Raw genomic sequence first — 22,151 nt, 5'->3', positions numbered from 1 at the left:
CCTCCTTTTCTTTTTTAAAAAAATAGTTTTATTGGGGTATAATTGATATATAAAAACTCACATATTTAATTTAGACAATCTGATGAATTTGTACATTGAATACACCTGTGAAACCATCACCACAATGAAGGTAATAATAAACAAATTCAGCACTTCAAAAAGGTTCCTTATGCCCCTTTGTTTTTTGTTTTTGTTTTGCATTTGGTGAAAACACTTAACATGAGGTCTACCCTTTTAAATTTATTTAGGTACACAATACAGTATTGTTAGCTGTAGGTACTATGTTGTACAGCTGCTCTCTAGAACTTATTCATCTTGCACAACTGAAACTTTATACCCATATGCCCCCTCCTCCCAGCCCCTGACAATCACCATTCTGCTCTCTGCTTCTATGAATTTGGCCATTTTAGGTACGTCATTTAAGTGGGATCATGAAGTATTTGTCCTTCTGTGACTGGCTTATTTCCAGGTTCTTCCAGGTTCATCCATGTTATCACATATAGCAGTATTTCCTCCTTTTTAAAGGATGAATAACATTCCATTGTATGTATATCCCACATTTTCTTTATCCGTTTATCCATTGATGGGCATTTAGGTTGTTTCCATATCTTGGCTATTATGAATAATGCTACAGTAAACATGTGAGTGCAGGTATATTTTTGAGATCCAATATCAATTTTTTGGATATATAGCCAGAAGTGGGATTGCTGGATCATATGGCAGTTCTATTTTTAATTTTTGAGGGCTCGCCATAGTGTTTTCCATAAAGGCTGCACCATTTTACATTCCCACCAACAACAGTGTACAAGGGTTCCAATTTCTCCATATCCTTGCCAACATTTTTTATCTTTTTTCTTTTTTTTTTTGATAGTAGCCATTCTAACAGGTGAGAGGTGATACCTCCTTGTGGTTTTGATTCCATTTTTCTGACGATTAGTGATGCTGGCACCTTTTCATATACCTGTTGGCCATTTGTAAGTCTTCTTTGCAGAAATGTCTGTTCAAATGTTTTGTCCATTTTTGATTAGGTTATTTGTGTGTGTGTGTGTGTGTGTGTGTGCGCGTGTTTTGCCACTAACATCTCATCAAACATATGATTTGCAAATCTCTTCACCCATTCTGCAGGTAGCCTTTTCATTCTGTTGATTGTTTCCTTTGTTGTGCAGAAGCTTTTCAGTCTGATGTAGTCCCACTTGTCTATTTTTGCTTTTACTGCTTGTGCTTTTGGCATCACATTCAAGAAATTGTTGCCAAGACCAATGTCAAGAAGCTTTTCCCATATGTTTTGTAGTATTAAAGTTTCAGGTCTTACACTTAAATATTTAAGCTGCTGTATTAATAGTGGATTAATTGATCAATAATTAATCGATTTTTTGTGTATGGCATAAGACAATATTCATTCTTTTGCATGAAAATATCCAGTTTCCTAGCATCATTTGTTGGTGACACCATCCTTTCCTTATTTTATATACTTGGCACATTTATCAATTGACTGTAAATTTATGAGTTTATTTTTGGGCTCTCTATTTTGTTCCATTGGCCTATATGTCTGTCTTTATGCCAGTACTATACTGTTTTAATTATTGTAGCTTTGTAATGTATTTTGTAATCAGGAAGTATGATGGCTCCAGTTTTGTTTTTCTTTCTCAAGATTGCTTTGGCTATTAGGAGTCTTTTGTGGTTCCATATGACTTTTAGGTTTGTTTTTCTATTTCTGTAAAAAATACCTGTTATGGACTACATGTTTGTGCATCCCCCCATTCATATGTTGAAATATAATATTAACTCCCAATGGCATAGGATTAGCAGGTGGGGCCTTCAGGAGGTAATTAGGTTTGGATGAGATCATGAGGGCAGAGCCCCCAGGATGGAATTAGAGATTATAGGAAAAGGAAGAGATTAGAACTCATCTTCTCTGCCATATGAGGATATAATAAGAAATGGCCATCTGTAAACCAGGAAGAGGGCCGTCGTCAGACACCAAATCTACCAGTGCCTAGATCTTGGACTTCTCAGCCTCTAAATCTGAGAAATAATTGTTTCTGTGTAAGCCACCCAGTCTATGGTATTCTCTTATAGCCGCCTGAACTAAGATGATGTTATTGGGATTTTCATGGAGATAGCAGTGAATCTGTAGATTGCTTTGGGAAGTATAGACCTTTTTTTGTTTATTTTTTTTAGTGCCATAAAAATGAATGGGAAAAGAAAAAAAATCAGTTCGTTTAACCAAAGTTTTGGCAACATGTAGAATGTTTCAATGACTTGTGACCTGAGTTAATGCAATATTCTCTATTGGCACAAGCATTTTAATAGAAAAAAATGCTTCTCAGCTAAACTTTACTTTTTCACTGGCTTCATAATCTTTACTTTCTTCTCTTACATAAATAATGAGCATTCAGGTATGACAGACGTGTTTTAGGAATGAATCAAGGAGAATGGGTGTTTTTCTTCCTTATGTGTCATGGATATAATTTTTTGTTGTATTTAGACATTGAAGATGTTGTTTCCTAATATGTTATTTTTCTGTTCATTTTGTCTAGTGTGTCCTTTGTAGAACATAATTCCTTTATCTCAATATAAGCAACTTCACTGATTGTTCTTCTTACTTTTGCCTTATGGTTTGTGCTTCTGAGGTTTTATTTAAAAAGTTTTTCTCATCTCTGGGTTACAAAGATATTATCCAGTATTTTCTATTACTGTTATGGTTTCACTTTTCACATTCAGGTCTTTAATCCATCTGGAGTCCACCTTTGTGTGTGGTAAGGACTCAGTTTTATTTTTTTCCACATAAAGAGCAAGGTTACCCAAAGCCATATAGTAAAGAATCTACCTGATTTGTAATATTCTTGTATTATATACTGTTCCAAAGATGCTACACATAAGTCTGTACCTAAGATCTCTCTCTCTTTTTAAAGTTTTTACACATTTATGGGACACATGTATTTGTTACATGCATAGAATGTATAATGATCAAGTCAGGGTATTTGGGTAATCCATCACCTTGAGTATTTATCATTTCTATGTTTCTATGTTTTGGTAACATTTCAAATCCTCTCGTCTAGCTACTTTGAAATACACAATACGTTGTTGATAACTGTAGTCACTTTACTCTGCTATTACTACTGCGTGAGAACCTTAGTATTGATCAGTCAGTGCCAATTTGATGGCGAGTACATGTGGTGCCTATTCTTCCATTCTTGTGATACCTCGCTTTGGAGGATGGGCTCAAGCTCTATCCAGGAGAATATAAGAGATGCTAGATCACCATCGTTTTTTATAATTGAGTAGTATTCCATTGTATACATATACCATATTTTATTAATCCATTCATGGATTGACAGTCACTTGGGTTGTTTCCGCATCCTTGCAATAGTGAACTGTGCTACCATAAACATTTGAGTGCAGATGTCTTTATTATAGAATGTCTTTTGTTCCTTTCGCTAGATGCCTAATAGTGGTATTGCTGGATCTAATGGTAGTTCTATTTGTAGCTCTCTGAGGTATCTCCAAATTCTTTTCCACAGAGGCTGCACCAATTTTCAGTCCCACCAGGAGTGTAAGAGTGTTCCTATTTCTCTACATCCTTGTCAGCATTTGTTGCTTTGGGATTTTTTGGTAAAGGCCAATCTTACTGGAATTAGGTGATATCTCATTGTGGTTTTTTTTTTTTTTTTTTTTTTTTTTGAGACAGAGTCTCACTTTGTTGCCCAGGCTAGAGTGAGTGCCGTGGCGTCAGCCTAGCTCGCAGCAACCTCAAACTCCTGAGCTCAAGGGATCCTGCTGTCTCAGCCTCTCAAGTAGTTGGAACTACAGGCATGCACCACCATGCCCGGCTAATTTTTTCTATATATATATATATTTAGCTGTCCATATAATTTCTTTCTATTTTTAGTAGAGATGGGGTCTCGCTCTTGCTCAGGCTGGTCTCGAACTCCTGAGCTCAAACGATCTGCCCACCTCGGCCTCCCAGAGTGCTAGGATTACAGGCGCGAGCCACCGCGCCCGGCCCTCATTGTGGTTTTGATTTGCATTTCCCTAATGATTAGAGATGTTGAGTATTTTTTTTTATATGTTTGCTGGCCATTATGCACCCAACTCAGGAGCACCCAGATACATAAAGCAAACCCTGTATGATCTAAATAGCATGATAAACAGTAACATCATAATCGCAGGGACTTCAACACCCCACTGAATGAACTGGACAGATCTTCTAAACAGAAAATAAGCAGAGAAATAATGGACTTAAACAGAGTTCTAGAACAAAAGAGTTTGACAGACCTTTACAGAGCATTCCACCCAAATAAAGCCAAATATACATTCTTCTCATCAGCTCATGGAACTTTTTCCAATATTGATCACATACTAGGCCACAAATCAGACCTCAACAAATTCTTCTGATTTAAAAGGTTTATAAGAAACAGAGTTAGCAGCACTGAAGTGTTTTATATGTTTCCTCCTTTGCTAGATTTCTGGGAACTAACTAAATTAGTTCTCTTTCTTTTTCTGAATGGGAAAAATGATACTGTCTCTCAGTATGGTGTTTGGAATAATTTCTAGACCAAAAATGAGAAACCTTTCTTTCTATTGAGTCTGTTCTATAATATGGCCACAGAGTAGGCCTAGCATAGTCATAGGCATAAAAAAAGAGGGAGGGATAAACAGGGAAAAAGATGCATGTGGATTCAGAAACATATAGGTGTATATAAAGGAAAGATACGAAATCCCAGACACAGTGGGAAAGATGTAATACATCAACAGAGAGACAGGCAGAGAAACGAGTCCACACACACTCATAGGGAAAGTGAGAAAGGGAGAGAGACCTACATATACTTTTAAGGAGCAACATTCTTGTAATATGACTCTCATGATATCACTACTAAGACTTACGAAGTCATTTGAACATTGGGAATCATAGGCTTAAATGGTACAGAGCCCTGGATGTATATTCTGGAGACTCATATTCTGACTCGGTCACTTGGTACCTCTGTTACTTTGGACAAATCAATTGACATCTCCTTGTCTGAGTTTTCTTATGTGTTAAATTGTGTAGTAAAGTTGCCTTACCAACCACATAATTATTATTGTGAGGATGAAATGAGATAGTGGTTGCCACTTTATTAGTTTTAAAGTAGTGTAAAATGTGCAACATCAACTATTGCTATAGTAGTACACGTTTTGTACTGCTGAAATAAGTAGAGACAGAGCTTGCTACAGCAAAAGGTTCAGCCACCATCACTAATATTTGGTATAGATTCAAAGGTGCGCAGGTTTTTTTAAAAATAATAATAGAAAAGGAGGGCTTCAGGTGTACTTTCACTGGAGGTTGTTGGCATAGGGAAGGAGGAGATGGGATAACTAGAAATTAGACATCATGTGGGACTGGTTTGGGGAGCTTACTGGCTCTCTGTGGTTGGCTCTGAGTTGGAAGCAGGAGCAAAAATTAAAGAAGCTGGTGCTCATTGACCAAGTCCTGGCTGTTGTGAGCTCGTTGCTGCAGAGGTTGTGGGTCAGAGCTCTGTTGCTGTAGGTGATCTGGCCATTGTCCATTTGTATATTTAGTCTCCCAATACAGCAGATGGCATTAAGTTCAGGTGCCAGCTTGTGTCCTCTTGGTTTGACATTGGGACCTGAGGAGTTTACGTTGCCCTGTCTCACCTTGGGCACCAAACTTCTCCCCAGCCAGCTTCATGAGGAATGATAAAACATCAACTCTGCTTCAGTGGAGAGAAAAGCATTTTCAGGAGTAATCGAGATTGTATTTGGTGGGGAAAATTTTCATCATGAATTTCTATGCTAAGAAGTGAAATAGACTGGGGAAAGATAAGAAGTGGAATGATACCGAGGAGTGAGCAGACCAAACTGGAGGAGAAGAGATCTGTTTCTGTACTTACCTACGAAGCTTACTCTTTCCTGACTCCACAGTTTTTGCATCCCCTCTCTCCAACCAAACCACCGACCTCTCTGTGAGGTGAGGTTTGCCATCTAAGCCCATCAGTGAGGTGAAGTGAAGGCAAAATCCTTCCTGGCTGCGAGTCACATCTTCATGAGGTGTAACTGTGAGGTAGGCTAGGTCTAGTTTGGTCAAAACTGCTTTTGACATGAGTTTGCTTTTGTTCCTCTTTTTCCTGCCTTTTTTCCCTCCCTGCTTTCTTTCTATTAAAGACCTTTTGGCTGTGATGTTTCTCTAATAAATTCCAATAGAATTTGGTTGGTTCTGCTTGACTCTTTAAGAGAAGGCAGCTCTATCTGCCTCTCAGAGCAGTGTTGTAAAGGAGTATCTGAGCAGGCTGTCTTTTTCCTGTGGCTGCTGGAGGCCGGCTGCAAAAGCCTGTGGAGGTGGTTGTTTTCTGTGGAGTAGATCGGACTTGGATCTTTGGTATGCCGGCTGGAGCACCTGTTTTATTATAGAGAGTGTTCTAGGGGAATGATCAGTTTCAGGCAGGTACATTCCTTTGGAAACTCTCAAATGAACTCATTGAACCCCCTCTCCTTTCATGGGCTTTATTCTTAGACTCCTCATCCTCATCTCTATTTCCCTGACCCTTAAAAAGAGAATAAAAGACCACTTGAAACAATCAATTTTTAGGTTTCCTTTTTTTTCCTTTTTCTTTTTTAATCAGTCAATACCATAAAAGCACCATTTCAGTACAATCCAATCTTTTGTAAAGTAGAGGGTTTTAGTTGAGATCTATGAAAATAGTTTATGTGGAAAATAATTATGACTGCTCAGAGTGCTGTCAAGAACAGCTTTCTTCTATAAGTGGACCTGGAACCTTCCAACAGCCTTCAAGTGCACAGAAATCTTAGTTATCATCCTCTGGCATTAGACATAAGTGGAGCTGGGAGAGGCTCAGGAATACCAGTGGTAGGTAGCCCTGGGGTGAGCCAGGGAAGGGAGAGGGTGGCCCTCACTACTCAGATATGGTTTATAACTGTGAAGGCCATCTTGCTGTACCAGAGGAATCAGGGCATTGTAAACTTACTCTGTGCGTCTGCCATTTAGCCAATCTTTTACTTATAGAAAAATGAGGAAAACAGCCATAAGCAAAACAAGAAAGCTAAAGAATTTAAGTAAACTCTCAAAGGGAGATGGAGATTCTCGTACAATTCGAGATTTGGTGACCTTGAATGTTCGATCCCACTGGGTCATGATGGCATTTCTGGCTCCTTCCCATTTTCCTGGACCAGTCAAGCGGAACTGGTATGGTGAGCATGGGCCAAAGAAGACAGTCAGAGCAAGGCGTGGATCCGTCAGAAGCATAGAGAAGAGGTTGGGTTTTGCATTGATATAGGTCAGGAGCTCATCTATGTATGTGATATAATCAGATTGTAAAGCTTTGCAGTAGCACAAGCCAAACCTTTATAAAAGGAAGATTGGAGGAAAAGGGGAAGACAAAAAAATAAAATAATGATAATCTTTGAACAAGTAAAAGTGCCCCCCCCCCAAACAAATGCTGCTGCAAAATTTGGAATGGTTTCTGTATTCTCCCCTTTATGCCATAGCTAGCTGATGGTCTCATTCTGTTTCTGAAATAGAAGATGAGTCCCTTCAAAAGATACCTTATACATATGGCTTTCAGTGGGTGCTCTGAATACTCATATCTAGAATTTCTTTAGTTCTTTTGTGAAATGATTAGCAATTTCTAGAGGAAAACATATTTTACAATTTCTAAATCTTTCAAAAATTAAATAGATTTTAATGTAAAAATAATATAAAAAGCCACAAAAATCCATAGGGTGAAATTCCCTGTGATGCTAGTATGAGGCCTTAAAATCATTGGCTGACCTATGTGATAAGAAGATTTTACACCATGTAGTACTAATAGTTCTAAGTTTGGAAGTTTGGGAATATATATGAATGAGAGAAGTGATAACAAGTTCCCTGAATGCAGTGATTTGAAAACTTTTTTTCTGCCACAGAATCTTTTTTTCAAGTGAAAATTTATATCAAAGCCCCAAACAGATAAAACAGTAAAGTGGATAAAATCAGAAATGTTTTGGTTCTATTGATAGCGAGAGTGGAGGGCCAGGACTCCCTTCTTCCTGGCCATCTGCCTCCTGTTATCCCTGGCTCTTGAGTGGTAGCCACAAAACAAAGCACAAGTGGAAGCCTCTCCTCTAGAGAAGTGGTCAACAAACTTACTCTGAAAAAAGGCCGGATGGTAAATGCCTTAGGCTTTGAGGGTCATATTATTGTGTTAATTACTCAACTTTGCATTGTTACATGAAAGTGGCCATTGATATTAATAACATGTAAATGAATGAGCATGGCTGTGTTCTAATAAAATTTTATTTATGGCCAATGTGATTTAAATTTCATATAATTTTCACATATCACAAAAATCTTCTTTTTCTTTTTTTCCAACCATTTAAAAATGAAAAGCAAAAAACAGTTTATTTGTTTATTAATTATTAACACTGCAAATTATTTATTAATTATAATATTGCAAATTTGCACAAATAATAATGCAAATTATTATAAATTGCATTTATTAATAAATGCATAGAGCTGATAAAAACTTGCTGAATGAAAGAATGAGCAGATACTTCTAGTGTAACAGTGGATAAGCACAATTGTTTGCCTGCTGATTATGCATAAGGTATGGAATAATGTGCATAGCAGATGAAGTTTAGCTATATAGTACTTGGTTTGGAATCCAAACTCCAGATGATGCTAGACAACCATGGTCTGTCTGAAGTGTTGACTCTCAATTTTCCTCTCCCTCCTCTCTTCTTAAACAGGCTGTTCTAGTATTTTTCCTCTAAGTTTCAGATGTTTCTTTTTCCTCCAATGTAACTCTCACCTCTCTGCTATTGTGTTACTAATTTCATAAAGCATTAGTAGTTAACTTACCAACTGGGCTTATTTTCTTTCCTTGCATTAACTTCCTCTATCATGACGCTTGGTGGTGGTAACTTATTCACACCTATAAGACAAAAAAAAATGCAATTTAATTTTAGGTCTAGCTGTTTACTTATGGATAAAGATGCTTTACTACTGCTCTTCTTTAATTTCTAGTACTTAGCTACTCATCTGTTCTCTTGCCAAATGTTGGGAGCCTGAGCTGACTGGTGATATATTCCTGGTAATATATCATCCTGGTAATAGCACCATCAGCTGAAAAGATAAGCATTGGATGTCTCCCTAGTTATTTGATATGGCAGAACCCCACACTGGCTTTGCCTGAATTTTATCACTCAGTTGCTTGAATTTTAAAATTTTAATTGAACCAGTTGATTCAGTCAACTGCCAGAGGTTTCAGCTGTTACTTTGTCTTAGTCAAAATAACAGGTAGCTGGGTGCAGTGGTGTGCGCCTGTAGTCCCAGCTACTCTGGAGGCTGAGGTGGGAGGATTGCTTGAGGCCAGGAGTTTGAGGCTGTGGTGAGCCATGATCATGCCTGTGAATAGTCACTGCATTCCAGCCTGGGTGACATAACAAGATCCTGTCTTTAAAAAAAAAGAAAAGAAAAAGAAATAACAGGTAGACACAGATACAACTTATATTTTTGATCCCTGATTTATCATTTATGATGGTGATGGTACAAGTCATTATGATGGTATAATTCAGTGAACAGTAGAATGGACCCTGCTTTTAAAAGATTCATCTTTTAATAGGAGCTGGCTAACAGTCTCAACATTTCTGGTATCTAAAGTCACATGGCAAAACAAAACCTCATGCCCTGCTGTTTCTCATACACTTACCTTTCAGGACTCGAACAGCCCATCGAGCTTGTGTTTCTCCTGTGGGTATCATGGAGCCCAAGGGTTTGATGAGGCCAATAACAGCCAGGGTTGGCTTTTGCAGATGTGCAGGGAAGATATACTTGTACAGTGATGCCTGGCCATCTTCAACTTTCACTACAGACTCATCAAGGAAGGGGAAAGCAAAGGTGTATCCAGTGGCGAAGACAATGATATCAATGGGCTCTTCCTTTGGGGTGTTGTTAAAAATGACAGCGTATTCCTTTACTTCCTTTATGCTTGGCCTGATGAACACCTTCCCAGTGATGATGCGGCCTGGGAGCTCATCATTTAGCACAAACTCCTTCAGCTGAGCCCTAAACAGACACCAATAGGGAAGGGATCTGCCAGTGAACAGTGCAGCCGGCCCCCAACCCCCTTCTCACCTTCCCTTCATTCTGGGGCTGTCCCCATGGTTGGACAAGAATGTCAGACTTGGGAGAAGGTACCTCTGTGGAAGTAGATTCAAGAATGTCCAAGAAGGATTATACAATATGCTCACCATTTTCTAGAGTTTGGAAGCCTGAGGAGGAGGCCAGAGCTTTCTCTCACTTTTGTTTCTCTTGCTGATTTTCAGCATTCAGCTGTTACTGCCATTCTAGTGAGAGCTGAATACTGAAGGGCTACAAGAGAAACCAGGGACTTCTATATCTGATGAGAGCTACTGGAAGCTCCATCTCATAGTCTCTCTTCCTAGGAAGCAATTGTGTAAGGAAAACATGCATGTGTTTAAAGGAACAAGGGAAGAATCATCTTTTTCTGGCTGTACCTTTGGAATCACAGGACAAACAATTTGTGAGTGGATTTTGTATAAGCTGAGCCATTTTTGGCTTATGGGGAAAGCACAGAAAGAGACTATGTGGTAAAATAGAATTGGCACTAGAATAGCAGGTAGTAAGAGTGGCTTCTTATCCAGATGTTCATACTTAACAGAGCTTGGGCAAGTCTTGTAGTTCCCATAGGTTTTCTCCTATTCATCTATAAGATGGGGCTACTAGCACTTTCCACCCTTAGTTCACCGGGTAGGATGAAGAGCACAGGAAATAGTATATATGCAAAGAACTTGGGAAATGGTAAATGATTAACCTAAGAGAGAAGGGATTATAATTTCTCAGATTTCTTCCATATGTTCTAATATTTATGGGATTAAACCAAATTCTTTATAGCCCCATGAGCCGCCATCCAGGCTAGATAAAGGTTATGGTAGCAAAACCTCTACTGGAAGGAGTAAAAAACCCTGAGAAGCCTAAACATAGGAGATAGAAGAGGGTAGATAAGGAATAAGGAAGGAAAAAAGGGAGACAATAAAGAGAGGGAAGAAGCAGGAGGAAAGCAGAAGTGCATGTGGTGGAGGGGGGACTGCATGCCATCAGTGGTGGCCTGGGCGCCACCCGACCCATGGCCAGAGTGAAAACCAGAGGGAGACCAGACAGGATCTCCAGGCTGGGGTGTGAACTGATGATGGATTTTCATTGTAGAAACTTAATGAATGAGGAAATAAAAACTTTTGATTCTTGTTAAGGGGATAAGTCATGGGTTGTAAAGTGAAAGGACAGACTGAAACCAAGGTCCTCTTGGCAATGGCAAGAAGGCACTGCCATTAGAGAGGCAGCTATAGAGAAGCAACTTGTGAAGAGCAACTATAGGATTCAATTTTTTCCACACAATGAAACATGACAGGTGTGTTGCTTTTGGCAACAAATTCACAGACAAATCACCCTCTTTTGATTGCTTCCGCTGAGGCTCTAGTAACTTGCCAATGTTACAGAGCTCACTTACTACTCAATGAGCTTAGGAAAATGACTGAATTTTGCTAAGCTGCAGTTTCCCCACAATAAAAGGGTAATTATAATATTACTTACCTTAAAGGATTGTTAGCAAGATGAAATACATAATTTACTTACTGAGCATTTAAGAAGAGTTAGCTATTATTATCAAATAACTTTAAAAAAATTTTTTTTTTTTAGACAGGGTCTCACTCTGTCATCTAGGCTGGAGTGTAGTGGTGCAATGGCTCAACTCTAACCTTGAACTCCTGGGCTCAAGTGATCCTATTGTGTTCACCTCTCAAGTAGTTAGGACTACAGGTGTGTGCAACCATGCCTGGCTAATTAAAAAAATATATATATATTTTTGTAGAGATAGAGTCTTGCTGTGTTGCTCAGGCTGGTCTTGACCTCAAGTGATCCTCCCACCTCAGCCTCCCAAAGCTCTGGGATTACAGGCTTGAGCCACTGTACCCGGCCTTTATCAAGCAACTTCATATCAAGTGTTCTTTCACACGGGATCATGTTGCTGTGTTATTGCTTGGTTTGTATAGGCCACTGAAAACATTGAGGCTCCTTCTTCCTAATAGCCCTAGACAGATACATTATATTTACCTGTCTTCTGGTATTAAGCCATAATTTGCGTGACTGAACCGGTTGTCCATCTTTCTTGCTATCCACCAAGTTGCAATTGGAGTTGGGAGGGAATTTCTGAGCAGGTTCTGAAATCGTGTCATGAACACCATGTCCCATGGGTAACCTGAGTCAAAGACTCTGCTGAGCACCCATGCCCCTCCAGTGGTGCTGAGGAACACCTGGAAGCAATCAGAGAGATCCCTCAGTATGACATGGTGAGCAGGGCCGGTCCTGCCAGAGATTTGAGAAGTGTCATGAATTGAAAGGCACTTAAAAGTCTGCCACTCTCAAAATACATCCCTGTAGTATAGAAGTTCTTTTAGCTTCTATTTTAAGGTTATTTTTTTGAGATAATGGTTTGAGTACTTAGAGTATTAAAATGCCTTAGGACATATTATTGAGCACTTATTATTTGCCAGGCTTGAGATACCACACTACCACCACACCCCAACGCATGTTTTTTGATTGAAGAAATTTCCAAATGATTAGAGAAATAGAAATAATAATATGTTACCCACATGTGGTAGTCATTGCGGGGAGTTAGCTACTCTCACCACAAAGAGGTTTTTCTGGTCGGGTCTCTCAGACAGGGGTTGTCGCAAAGGATGAAAAAATAGTAGGAAACAGAAATAAAAAATAATAATACACAGAGCCAAAGATATAGTTTATAAAGTAAAGGTTTATAAAGACAGACAAAGGGAGGATGTCCGAAGGTATATATCCCTCCCGCGGAGATATAACAAAGACTGAACTTTTTACATGGGTATTTATAGGGCAGATACAGGCTCCCGTTTATTTACATAATAACAGGCAGTTTGGTTTAGGGTCAAAGTCTTCTAAAAGGCTACTACAGATCCTTTAACTAACTCTATCTAGGTGAACAATGAGTTACAAAATCTTCTTAGGGCAAACTTCTAAGTTTTATGATAAGGCTATTACTTTAGCAAAAAACAGAGACATTTTGGCTCTGGTAATTGTGTTCTTGGAGACACAGATGATCTCAGAAGTCAACATGGGCTGTGCCTTGTGCTAATTACTTTAACCACATGGTTCCTTCTGGGCCTGGCTTGGGCATTAGCATATCTATTTGATCAACTCTCATCTCCGGCCAGCCTTTGTTGATCAGTTCTGGCAACCTATGGCTCTAGGTGAAGCCTGCCTTGTCTTTCAAAACCGGTGAGAACCATAGGCCCAGCTTACAGCTGTCTCTTTGAAATGCAGCTGTCACTGACCAATGAGACGCCCTCCTGAGGAGAGGCAGCTTTTGAACTAACACATTTATTTTTTCTTTAAGGCAAAGCCTTATTTGACTTCTGAAATCAAATCTTATCTCCAGAAATACAGGGGGTGTTTCTATAACTCAGTATTCTTAGGCTCAGCAAGTCATAGTGCGTGTGTTAATAGTTGGTTAATAACATAGTGGGCCTGTGTTAATAGTTGTTTCAAGACCTCCTTTCTCTTCTTTCAGGATAACACCACCAAATCGCTAAGTTTCTTCAAATCAATTAATAAAACTATCAATCAGTGAATCAATCATTAGTCCTTTTTGAAAAGTCCCAGAAGGCAACATAAAGTACATACTCTCAATCTTTTTTTTTCACAGCTATTTTTTACTCTTGAAATTATTGGTGTAATTATTTGTACTTATTTATTTGCATTTGTTTTCCCCAAAACTGTATACTCTAAGACAATGGGGATCTTGTTTTTGTTGCTGTTGTGTTTGTCAGTCTATCTCCAGTGTCTGACACAACATTCAGCACGTTAGAAGCCAACAACTAATATATGTTAGTTAGCTGAGTGGTTCTCTATGAGTTTACAGCATAGTTGGAAAGAAAATATATACTATAAAAGGTAATTAGCAATACTAAGAATTAAAAAGTGCCAGCTGAGGACTGCAACTTATAATAGTATGTATATTCTGAATGGGGAGGGATCACTTGGTGTTGGGATGAGATATCTGGGACTGCGAAGGTAGATTGTAATGGAAGAGAAAAGGGCTCTGTGGAAGGGAGGGGGCTGGTGTGAGCAAAGGAGAAACATGACGCAGGAACTGGAAAGGGCCACAGAGTAGACCTGCTTGGCTGTAGCTGATGACCATGCAGGAAATAATAGGGTTAAAATCAAAATGGTAGATTTGGACCAGATTATGGAAAACTCTATGATGCAGAGCTAATATATCTGCTATTTATTTTTTTCAGATAAGGAGAGTTATTAGAGATTTTTCAATATGAGGGTATCATAATGAGAACAGCCTTTTCTGAGGATTTGTCGGTGGCTGGGTCTGGATGGCTTGTGAGTGGAAGCATGGTCTATGGGTAGGCCTGCAGGGGTGCAGGGCAGAGTTAGGAGTTTGGGCTTTGAGTTAAAGAAACTTGGGCTTAAGGACTGGCTCTACTATCTGCTAGTGGTATGACTTTTAGGCAGCTTCCTTAACCTCTCTAAGCCTTGGCTTCCTCATTTGTAGTCAGGGATACTAATAGTACCTACTTCAATGGCTTGTTCTGATGATTGGTTGAAGTAATGCAGTAAAACGCATTTAGTGCAGTGCTTGCCACGGAGCAATCCCAATAAATATTAACGATTCCTACAGTTATTACTAGGCGAACAATGCAATAGCCTCACCGTGTGAACCCAATGAGGGTGGTGCCAATTAATAAGGAAAGGAAGGAACAAATGGGAGAGTGTAGCCAGGAAAAATTGCCAGGATTTTCTGACCTATGACACTGAGTAAAGAAGAGATGTGTCCTGTAGCTCTTGATGGATGGCTGGGAAAATGACAGAAAGAAACAAGAGAAGTTGGTTTTGGAGGAATGATGACAAATGGAATTCATAGTAAAATTTATGAAAATCTGACAAAAAATAAATAACAATCTGTTGTGTGTGTGTGTGTGTTAAATATTTTTATTCCTTTAACATTTATCATGGCGTCAAACACTATTTGCTCGAGGCATGCATCTTAAGATAAAGCTCTTCATTAAGTAATATCAAGAATGTACCTTTTTTGCCAGGTGGCTGGCCTCCACTGCAATGTCTGTGCCAGAATTTCCCATTCCAACCACAAGGACTCTCTTGTCTTTAAATATATCTGGATGCTTATATTGTCGGCTATGAAAGTACTGTCCTTTAAAGGCATTTATACCTATAGGAAAAATGAAAGAGAAGTGAAATGGAGCATTTACAGGATAACTGAATGAAACATAAACATTTTTCAGTCGATAACATTCTTTTGACTGATGGTTTAGGTTGTTTTTACTAGTATACTCAAGTTTGAGGAAATCTAAATTATGAATACATAACTTTATAAGACATTAGAGGATGGCCAGGCATGGTGACTCACACCTGTAATCCCAACGCTTTGAAATAATCCTAGCATGTTGAGAGGCCAAGGTGGGAGGATAACTTGAGGCCAGGAGTTTGAGAACAGCCTGGGAAACATAGTGAGACCCCTGTCTCTACAAAGAATAAAAAAATTAGCTGGGCATGGTGGTACGCTTCTGTAGTCTCAGCTACTTGGGAGGCTGAGCTGAGGTGGTACAAGTGCTTGAGCTCGAGTTCAGGGTTACAATGAGTTATGATTACAGCACTGCACATCAGTCTGGGTGACAGAATGAGACCTTATCTCTTAAAAAAAAAGTATTAGCTGGTATTTATTTATTTATTTAATGGGAGTAATTACTCCATCTCACTAGTTAGGCCTCCAGTATTACTTATTAAATGATTAACAATTAAGCTAAAATATTGTGACATCAAGAAATATTAAGCAAAAGTATAAGGAGTCATTATCATTTTAATGGTTGATAGAAGTCAATGGGACAATAAGAATCTATTTACTAATATTTGATTTAGATAAACTTTTCACAAGCAAGGAGCAAGAACAAGGACGTTTAAGGGAACTGTGAGTTAGTGCCTCTATTCAGCAAATATTTCTGTACATCTGCTATGTGCCCAGCACTGTGCTAGGTGATGTGGGGGAAATAAGATAAGTGAAATGCAGTCCCTATTCGCAAAGATTCACATGAGTTGGGGAAGTTCATTGATAGTTCACCTTGGTGACTGACGGTAACTCAGGCTGAGTTTGCTGAGTTGGCCACAGTTGGCTCAGAGAAAAAGGGATTACATTAGTTACACAAGGATTAATAATTTGATAGGATATCGTAGTCAGTGATGCCAAACATTATTGAGACATCAAATGTGAATGGAGAGTGTTTGGAAATACTCTCGAGGCCATGTTACACATTCAGAAGTAGTATGTGCTAATCAAAGAACTTTTTTTTTTTTTCTAGAAAAAGTGGTAAGACCTTTATAGATTCTCAGGGGAGAAATATGTATGCTTGTGGGAAGTGGCCTGACTAAGGCCTGGTGGCTCGTTAGCTCACTTTGAATCAATAGAAATCTAACATGAATCCTAGTTAAAACCTAACCACAGTCCAGAGCATTTAGAATTTAGCAAGGATGCAACCAAGTTCAAATATTAACTCAGGACAGGAACCCAATATGGATCAGAGAACTGCTGAGAAGGGAGAGCTGGAAAAGCCTAAGGAGAATAATAAAATTACCTCTGGATCTTATATTATTTTAGAATCTCTCAGGACTGTTTTGACTCACAAATGGACAAAAATGAGGCTCTGTGGCTGAATCTCCTATCAGACTAATGCTTTCCCCTCTTATCTCACAGGACAGAGTAAGAACTTATGTTAGGTGAATGTGGCTGTGTTAGTACACACCAGAATGTATTCACCTGAATGAATAAATGAGTCATCTTGGGAAATTATAATTTATTCTAACTGCGATACCTATTATTTTTTCTTAGACTTTTTAGAATATCTCCTTTGGAATTGTTTCTAGACCTTGTGATACATGTTTTTAATATCTTCTGTGAATTTGAATTTTTTTGACAGTTAACAACCCCCTCAAGGAATATGTATAGACTAAGCATGTTTTGAAGAGAGGGAGGGAGATGGTGGGGTTGAGAGAAATTTTCAAGTTTAAAATCACAGAATTTTAGAGCTCAAAGTCTCCTTAACAATCATTTATCCAGGGATTTTAAACTGGTAGTGGCTGGTAAGATGGATTTTTAAGAAAGACTGCAAGTCTTGTAGAGCTCTTTTGCTTGATTTGTGATATATACTGTTGGTTGTGGTGATCCAAATTCCTCAGTTTATGGGTGAAAAAACAGAAGCTTAGAAAGGTTAAGTGGGAGACCCAAGATTATAAGCCAGGTTGTTGTACAGCCTAGAATTCTTCCTTCCTGGGTCTCAAGCTCATCTATTCAAATTGAGGACATTGACTCAGTTGCTTTCAGGGTATGTTTTATCTTAATATGACATGACTTGTGTGACTTTTGGGGGCAGATCCTATATTTCTGTGATCATAGGAGGTATGTGAGTTTACTGTAAAATGAGCATTACTATCACTCCAGGTCATATGTAGGCTGTGATTTCTGCACTGGACTCCATACACTATTTCCTCCAGTAGAGGCTACCTGTTGTCTTATCCACTTGGATCACTCTAGGCCATATCTAGATGATTTGGAAAAAAGTTTCCTAAAGTTTTAACTCATTGCATGCTTACTACAGATGAAATAAACCAAACCATTGCATTTTCTATTCCCTTGAGTTGAAACCCAGTTAAAATCTGGCATAGATTACCATGACTCATGGTTGCAAAAGCCAGATAAAGAAACTTAAACCCAAAGATGTCTTAACTTGTCTCCTAAAACTAATCTCTCTGTTGACTATTAATCCATTGCCATAAACCTCTGATCTAGCTAATTGATATGGCTCATATAAAATGAACAAATGCAAAAAAATCAAATTCCTTTTTCCTTTTTCCATGGATTGACTTTTGGAACCTCTAAACTCAACTTTGGCAATGTGCAGCTACTGCTGAGGCTAGGAACTTGTCCAAGCACCCTGTCTTAGAAGAGTTTCTGAGTGCTGCCAGTCACTTAAGGAGGGACATTGAATCTCAGTGAAGCATAAAACTGCTTATTAAATTATCCATTTTGCTCTTCTACCCTCATAAGTTGTCTGGCACAAATGAAAGCCAAAAACTGGCCAAAAAGTGCTGGTTAGAAAAAACTCCTGTTACCTCTCATCTTTATCTATGTAATGGAATTATTCCCAGACCAGTCAAGTATCAGGATGGCTCTCATGAGACAACTCAAGGTCAGTTGCAGGAAATGCTGTACCTGGAAAGGAATCCAGTGGCAGATAAGGATCAGTAAGGAAACCAGTGCAGACCATGACAGCATCAAAGATGGCTGATTCGTGCTTCCCTTCATGCAGAGTGACCACCTCCCATTGGCCAGAGACAGTAAAATCTGGGCATTTTGTTATGCTGCAGACTTTGGTCTAGAAAAAAGAATCGCAGATATGATTAGCAGTTGTCAAGTTTCCATTAAGGGCTTGCTTGTTGATGTACTAGTTTGGCATTTCAAAAGTTCTGGAGCACAGACTAAACATAATGAATAAGCATAATCCTAGAAACCTAATCAGGCTATTAGACTAATCATGATTTCATGGGTGGAAGTATTCTAAGCTTGGAGGGGTATCTAAGAGAAGTGATGGCTTCCAAAGATTTTAAGTGATTTCAAATTCTCACAGCAAGTGATAAAACTAGGATTATAACCTAGGTTTCTGAAGTTGTTTTCATTATTCTTTCTGTTATACAGCTTTATGTTTCACAGTCTGTTTCTTTAACAATAATTCCTTTAATAGAGATGTGAGTATTATATAATTAAAAACATGAATTTGGTCCCAAGTATCTTAGCTTATAAAAGATTTTACAAAATATGTTGTTAAGTTTACCTAGATCTACAGAACTATTGAAAAGTGCTAACCTTATGGCCTGAATTTTTGGGAGCAGTCCAGATTTCAAATAGTCTATTTTTTGTTCTTATCGAGTATATATCTATCCATGAGCACGATCATTTGATTCAGGAAATATATGTACAAATAATCTAATACAAATCAAATTTAAAAGCATAAATTATTCACTGATCAAGAGGCTTTTCTGCCTTTCTTTTCAAAGTTTTTAAAGAAGATAGGCTTCTCAAGTCCCTCCTAATGGGTTCACTATTTGGTTTATAATATTCAAAGTGCTGATTGGGTTTCTACATTTGTATTAGTAACTCTGTCTTTCTAAAAATAAATTTTCAGTTAATTTAAACCTTTCAAAATAAAATTTATTTGTAATTATAAAATAATAAGTGCTCATCATTCAAAATTTGGAATGCATAGAGAAGAATGATAAACAAAACCACACAAATATCAACCACAGATCACCTCTTAGAGACAGCTGCTTGTATGTACTTTTAAAAATTTTGTTGAACATCAAGCTTTCTAAAAATTGTTTTTGAATGGTCTTGGGCAGCACGCAGAAAAAATGTTTTAGATTTAGGAATTCTGATGTACTTTTTATAAAAATTTTTGTGGGTTATATCCATTCACTTAATAGTACTTTATTTTTACTGCATCTCTTGCAAAATAAGGAAGTGGGATAAAATATTCCTTGACAGTGGAGCATTTTAGGAAAGCTTTTAAAATTGTGAATGTGAATGTGACTCTTATTTGCCACTTGTTTTGGTCAATGACTCCATTTATGTTGCTTTTTGTGTGTAATTCCCTATGAATTCCTTATCATTCCCATCTCTGATAGGGAGGGAGATAGGAGAAGGGAAATACATGGATTTCTATGTGTTTCTTGGAAAAAAAGCCTCCCCCCTAAAAAAAAAGGAAAAAAGAAAGAGGAGAAAGAGAATATATTCCTTTGTTGCTGTCCTTCTGTCTCCAACCTCTGAAATGGGAAAAAAGAGGGCTTAGGAGAAGAGCAATATTCAAAGATTTTTCTGTTCCCAAAAATATCTAGAAAAGATTTCCTTCTAATAGTGAGGTTCTCTTCTGTATGGAACATTGCACATGCCCATTCCTAAAAATGTGTAGTCAAGAAGAGAGTACCCAAGTGGCTGGTAGCAGTGGTCAGTGTTCATGTGTGCAGGCATTTGGCCCAAGCTGAAAATGTGGTTTGACATTTTTTAGGTCCCTTAGGATACTTGGATGTAAATATGACAAGCTAATATTTTATAGATGTGAATCTTTACACCTCTATCTTCAGATTTACTTGGGGTGGAGAGTGAATACAACAGGAAAAGAAATCCAGGCAAGTGTCATTAATCTTGCCAGTTCAGTATCTCATCTACAGAGTCCACGGCTGGGCTATAGAGAAGTAATAGAAAAGAGGGAAGAAAATACTTTCTGACTACTAATTGCTGTTTCCTGTCTTACCTTGAATTGAATGCATTTCACAAGGTTGAACTGGTTTGCATACATTTTGAGATATTCCAGAAATTGAGAATTTGGCACATAGTTGGGATAATCTTCTGGGAATGGAAAGTCTGAGTAACAGGACATCTCCTTGCAGCTGTTGGAAACCACAGACTTGTAGAGACTGGCTCTGCCTTCTTCAACATGTTCCTGTACAAACAGTTCCCACACATGAGCATTCATTGCATGTTAAGAAATAAACCTGGGATGAACTCACCTGTCCCGATTCACATAGTATCACTACAAAGTACAGGAGAATATGGAAATGGAAGAGAGCCAGGAAGTAGTATTTGGATGATGGACAATTGCTAGGTACTTTGGTTTCATGAGATATTCTTGAAATGATTATGGAAAAGAGGGGTTCAGATTATGAAGGATCTTGTATCCAAAGTTAAGGAATTTGGGTTTTATAGGTAGGTTAAGGCAGTCTACTGAATGTTTTAAACATGGAAGTGATTCACATTAAATTTTGGAAAGGTAATTGGTTCTACAAAGAAATGAATTAGAGGGGGCTGGAAGAAAAGGAAGGAGGTGAGTTAAGAACCTGAAACATTAATCCACTTGATTGCTAACGAGGGCCCAAGTAGAGGCAAGGACTGTCAGAACCCAGGGAGGTGGGATTTGAGAGAAGGCAGTAAGGTAGAATATATAGGACTGCAAGATCAATTAGATTTAGGGATTATGAGAGGAACAGTCAAGGGTTTCAGACTGGACTACTGCGTGCATGGCTTAACACTAACCAATTTCCCACCCCCAGTTTCGACTCAGTTAACTAGCAAGTATCAACATCTCAGAAAGCTACCACAAGGTTGAATAATAAGCATCTTTAGTAATGTATTTAATATACATTGCCTGTGTCTTTTGGGTGGTATTATGAGAATTATTCTCCTGATTTCAAGGGGAAGGTCCTTAGTACTTTAATATTATTTACCATCTTGGATATGAATAGGTCATTTTTCCTGTAAATAAAAATTATTTCATTTATGTGAACAAGTGGAAACAAGAACATAAACCTCACATATGAAGTGGGCTTACCCTCTTTCCCCAAAGGGTTTGAACCTAGATCTGCGTAAAATATACATCAATAATAGAGAATAAAATTATAAGCATATCTCTGTGGTTTACTGTTACTGATCTCACCAACTGATAAGAGTTGACTACAACCTGAGTATCTGTGTCCTCAAATTTGACAGCCTCACTTGTCCAGAATATGTCTCGAAAACTGGGTGCTAAAAGGCTTCTGAGAAGGACTACTAAATCTTGATCTTTTATCCTGCTGGAATGTATAAAGCAGTGCTAGTCACGTGCAGTCTACAGAGCAGTACTGATATGAACTGTTTGTTGCTAATCTGTTACAAGATAAATACAGAAATTGAGAGTAAGCACTTAGAAACTTTTATAACAATAATTTGACATTGCCCAATATTCAAGCATGTGGACTCCTTTTTGTTGAACAGAACATAGATCAGTCTTGGTTTCGTCTAATTTGTGAGAAGAGTTTGAGCTATGTACTAGTCATGTGTAGTAGGACTGCATTATAACATGTGATATTTTAAGGTTAGTTTGAAAACTGTTATCCAAAAGTGTAAAATCTGAAATCATTTTATTTCATTGAAAGATAATGTATTTTTAACTATAACCTTACAGTATACATTATTTGAACTGGCTACTGATAAAAGACT

At 38.2% G+C, this 22,151-nt stretch overlaps 1 protein-coding gene across 2 annotated transcripts in view; it reads right to left on the bottom strand.

The window, feature by feature from the left end:
- Positions 1-6,579: 6,579 nt before the first annotated feature.
- The window catches only part of FMO1 (flavin containing dimethylaniline monoxygenase 1), a 44,486-nt gene continuing 28,914 nt past the window's right edge, over positions 6,580-22,151 (bottom strand). The window contains exons 3-9 of one of the 2 annotated variants that reach the window (XM_069478334.1): positions 20,431-20,619; positions 18,336-18,498; positions 15,142-15,284; positions 12,125-12,324; positions 9,705-10,060; positions 8,855-8,927; positions 6,580-7,358 (exon numbers count right to left, since the gene is read on the bottom strand). In XM_069478334.1, the coding sequence (XP_069334435.1) occupies positions 7,016-7,358; positions 8,855-8,927; positions 9,705-10,060; positions 12,125-12,324; positions 15,142-15,284; positions 18,336-18,498; positions 20,431-20,619 (1,467 nt within the window). In that variant the 3' untranslated portion in view covers positions 6,580-7,015. The remainder of the gene's footprint in view (positions 7,359-8,854; positions 8,928-9,704; positions 10,061-12,124; positions 12,325-15,141; positions 15,285-18,335; positions 18,499-20,430; positions 20,620-22,151) is intronic. The other variant, XM_069478335.1, reaches the window with a different exon arrangement.

This window comes from Eulemur rufifrons, chromosome 8 (assembly GCF_041146395.1).
Source record: "Eulemur rufifrons isolate Redbay chromosome 8, OSU_ERuf_1, whole genome shotgun sequence".
Classification (NCBI taxonomy): domain Eukaryota; kingdom Metazoa; phylum Chordata; class Mammalia; order Primates; family Lemuridae; genus Eulemur; species Eulemur rufifrons.
The sequence above is the reverse complement of the archived record's forward strand: the minus strand, read 5'-3'. Positions and strand labels throughout refer to the sequence as shown.